General features: G+C 38.6%; 1 protein-coding gene across 1 annotated transcript in view; it reads right to left on the reverse strand.

Moving 5' to 3' along the window:
• LOC103460947 (butyrophilin-like protein 8) overlaps positions 1–476 on the reverse strand; it is a 4,011-nt gene extending 3,535 nt beyond the window's left edge. Inside the window, exon 1 of the mRNA XM_008403258.2 lies at positions 219–476. Coding sequence (XP_008401480.1) covers positions 219–291 — 73 coding nt within the window. The 5' untranslated portion in view covers positions 292–476. The remainder of the gene's footprint in view (positions 1–218) is intronic.
• Positions 477–1,214: the final 738 nt, after the last annotated feature.

The raw sequence follows: 1,214 nt of genomic DNA on the forward strand, positions 1-1,214 counted from the left end.
AATAAACTACAATAAACAGTTTCCTACAACCTAAATCAGCTGTCATCTTCAAGGACGCTGACAGAGTTTTGGTCACGTGACGCTGTAAAAAAACCATCTCGAACAGAACGACGGACAGAGTTAAGAGTTAAAACCAGCCTTACAGTAGAGTTTATATCAGAGGTCCATCAGATAAACATTATTTATCATTTATTCTTCATATCTGAGGTAAAACTCACCGGCAGAACCAAACTGGACGAAGATCAGGAAGAGCAGAACTTGGAGCCGTGACGCAGCAGGTCCAGTCGCCATTCCTCGTCTTCCAGTTCCACCAGTTTGAGTTAAATAGTTTAATTCTAGAATAAAATAATTTAACCTTCAAATATAAACCCTGTTAGATCAAGTTGGCAAATAAACATGTAAGAAAATTCAGTTTAGAGGAAACGAAGCGTCGACGTGACTTTGACTGAAGGGTTGGTGGAAGAAGAAGGAGGAGTTTATAGGAGGAGCGGAAACGGAAATGAAACAACTGCGCATGTTCAGATAATTCAGCTACAAGATGGTTTCACAGCAGGGACCACAAAGTTTCATCGTCCTCCACTGAACTTTCAACATGTACTGTTCAATGGTTTATTTCAGGACTGAAAGCTGCTCGGCTGTTTGAATAAACAGGAAACACAAAGTCGTTTGTTCTCAGTCATAATCAAAGTGACCTAGAAACAAAGATCAGCTGAACACCTGCAGCAGGTGAACATCCTGGTTCATCCTGTCAGTCACAGCTGATGGAGCTTCATTCATGTTCAGGTGAAGTTTTAGCCCCTATTTTATGAATCTGATGCAGTTTATATCAGACAACAAATATTTCTACCTCCACAAAATGCAAACTAATCCTAACTATCCCTCCCCACTACCTTCAGTAATCTTAGCAGCCATCTTCTGATTTTATTTATTCATAATCTCAGATTAATATCCTCACAGTCACAGAGAACCAATCAGACTTCTGGCCCAAAACCAGAACCTCCTTTCTGTAAAACAAAGTTTATATAATTTTCCTCTTTGCACTAATGTTTCCTGAAACTATCAGCCAAAAGCTTTGATGAAAAGATGATGAGGAAAAAATCCCAAACCCTGTGGATTTCATTTATTTTTATTAATCGATCAGTGTTTGTTTAAACTGATTCCAGATCAGATTCAACTTGTTCATTTTCTGGTCAAACTTGTTTCAGATTCTCTGA

This window comes from Poecilia reticulata, unplaced genomic scaffold (genome assembly GCF_000633615.1).
Source record: "Poecilia reticulata strain Guanapo unplaced genomic scaffold, Guppy_female_1.0+MT scaffold_369, whole genome shotgun sequence".
Taxonomy (NCBI): Eukaryota; Metazoa; Chordata; class Actinopteri; order Cyprinodontiformes; family Poeciliidae; genus Poecilia; species Poecilia reticulata.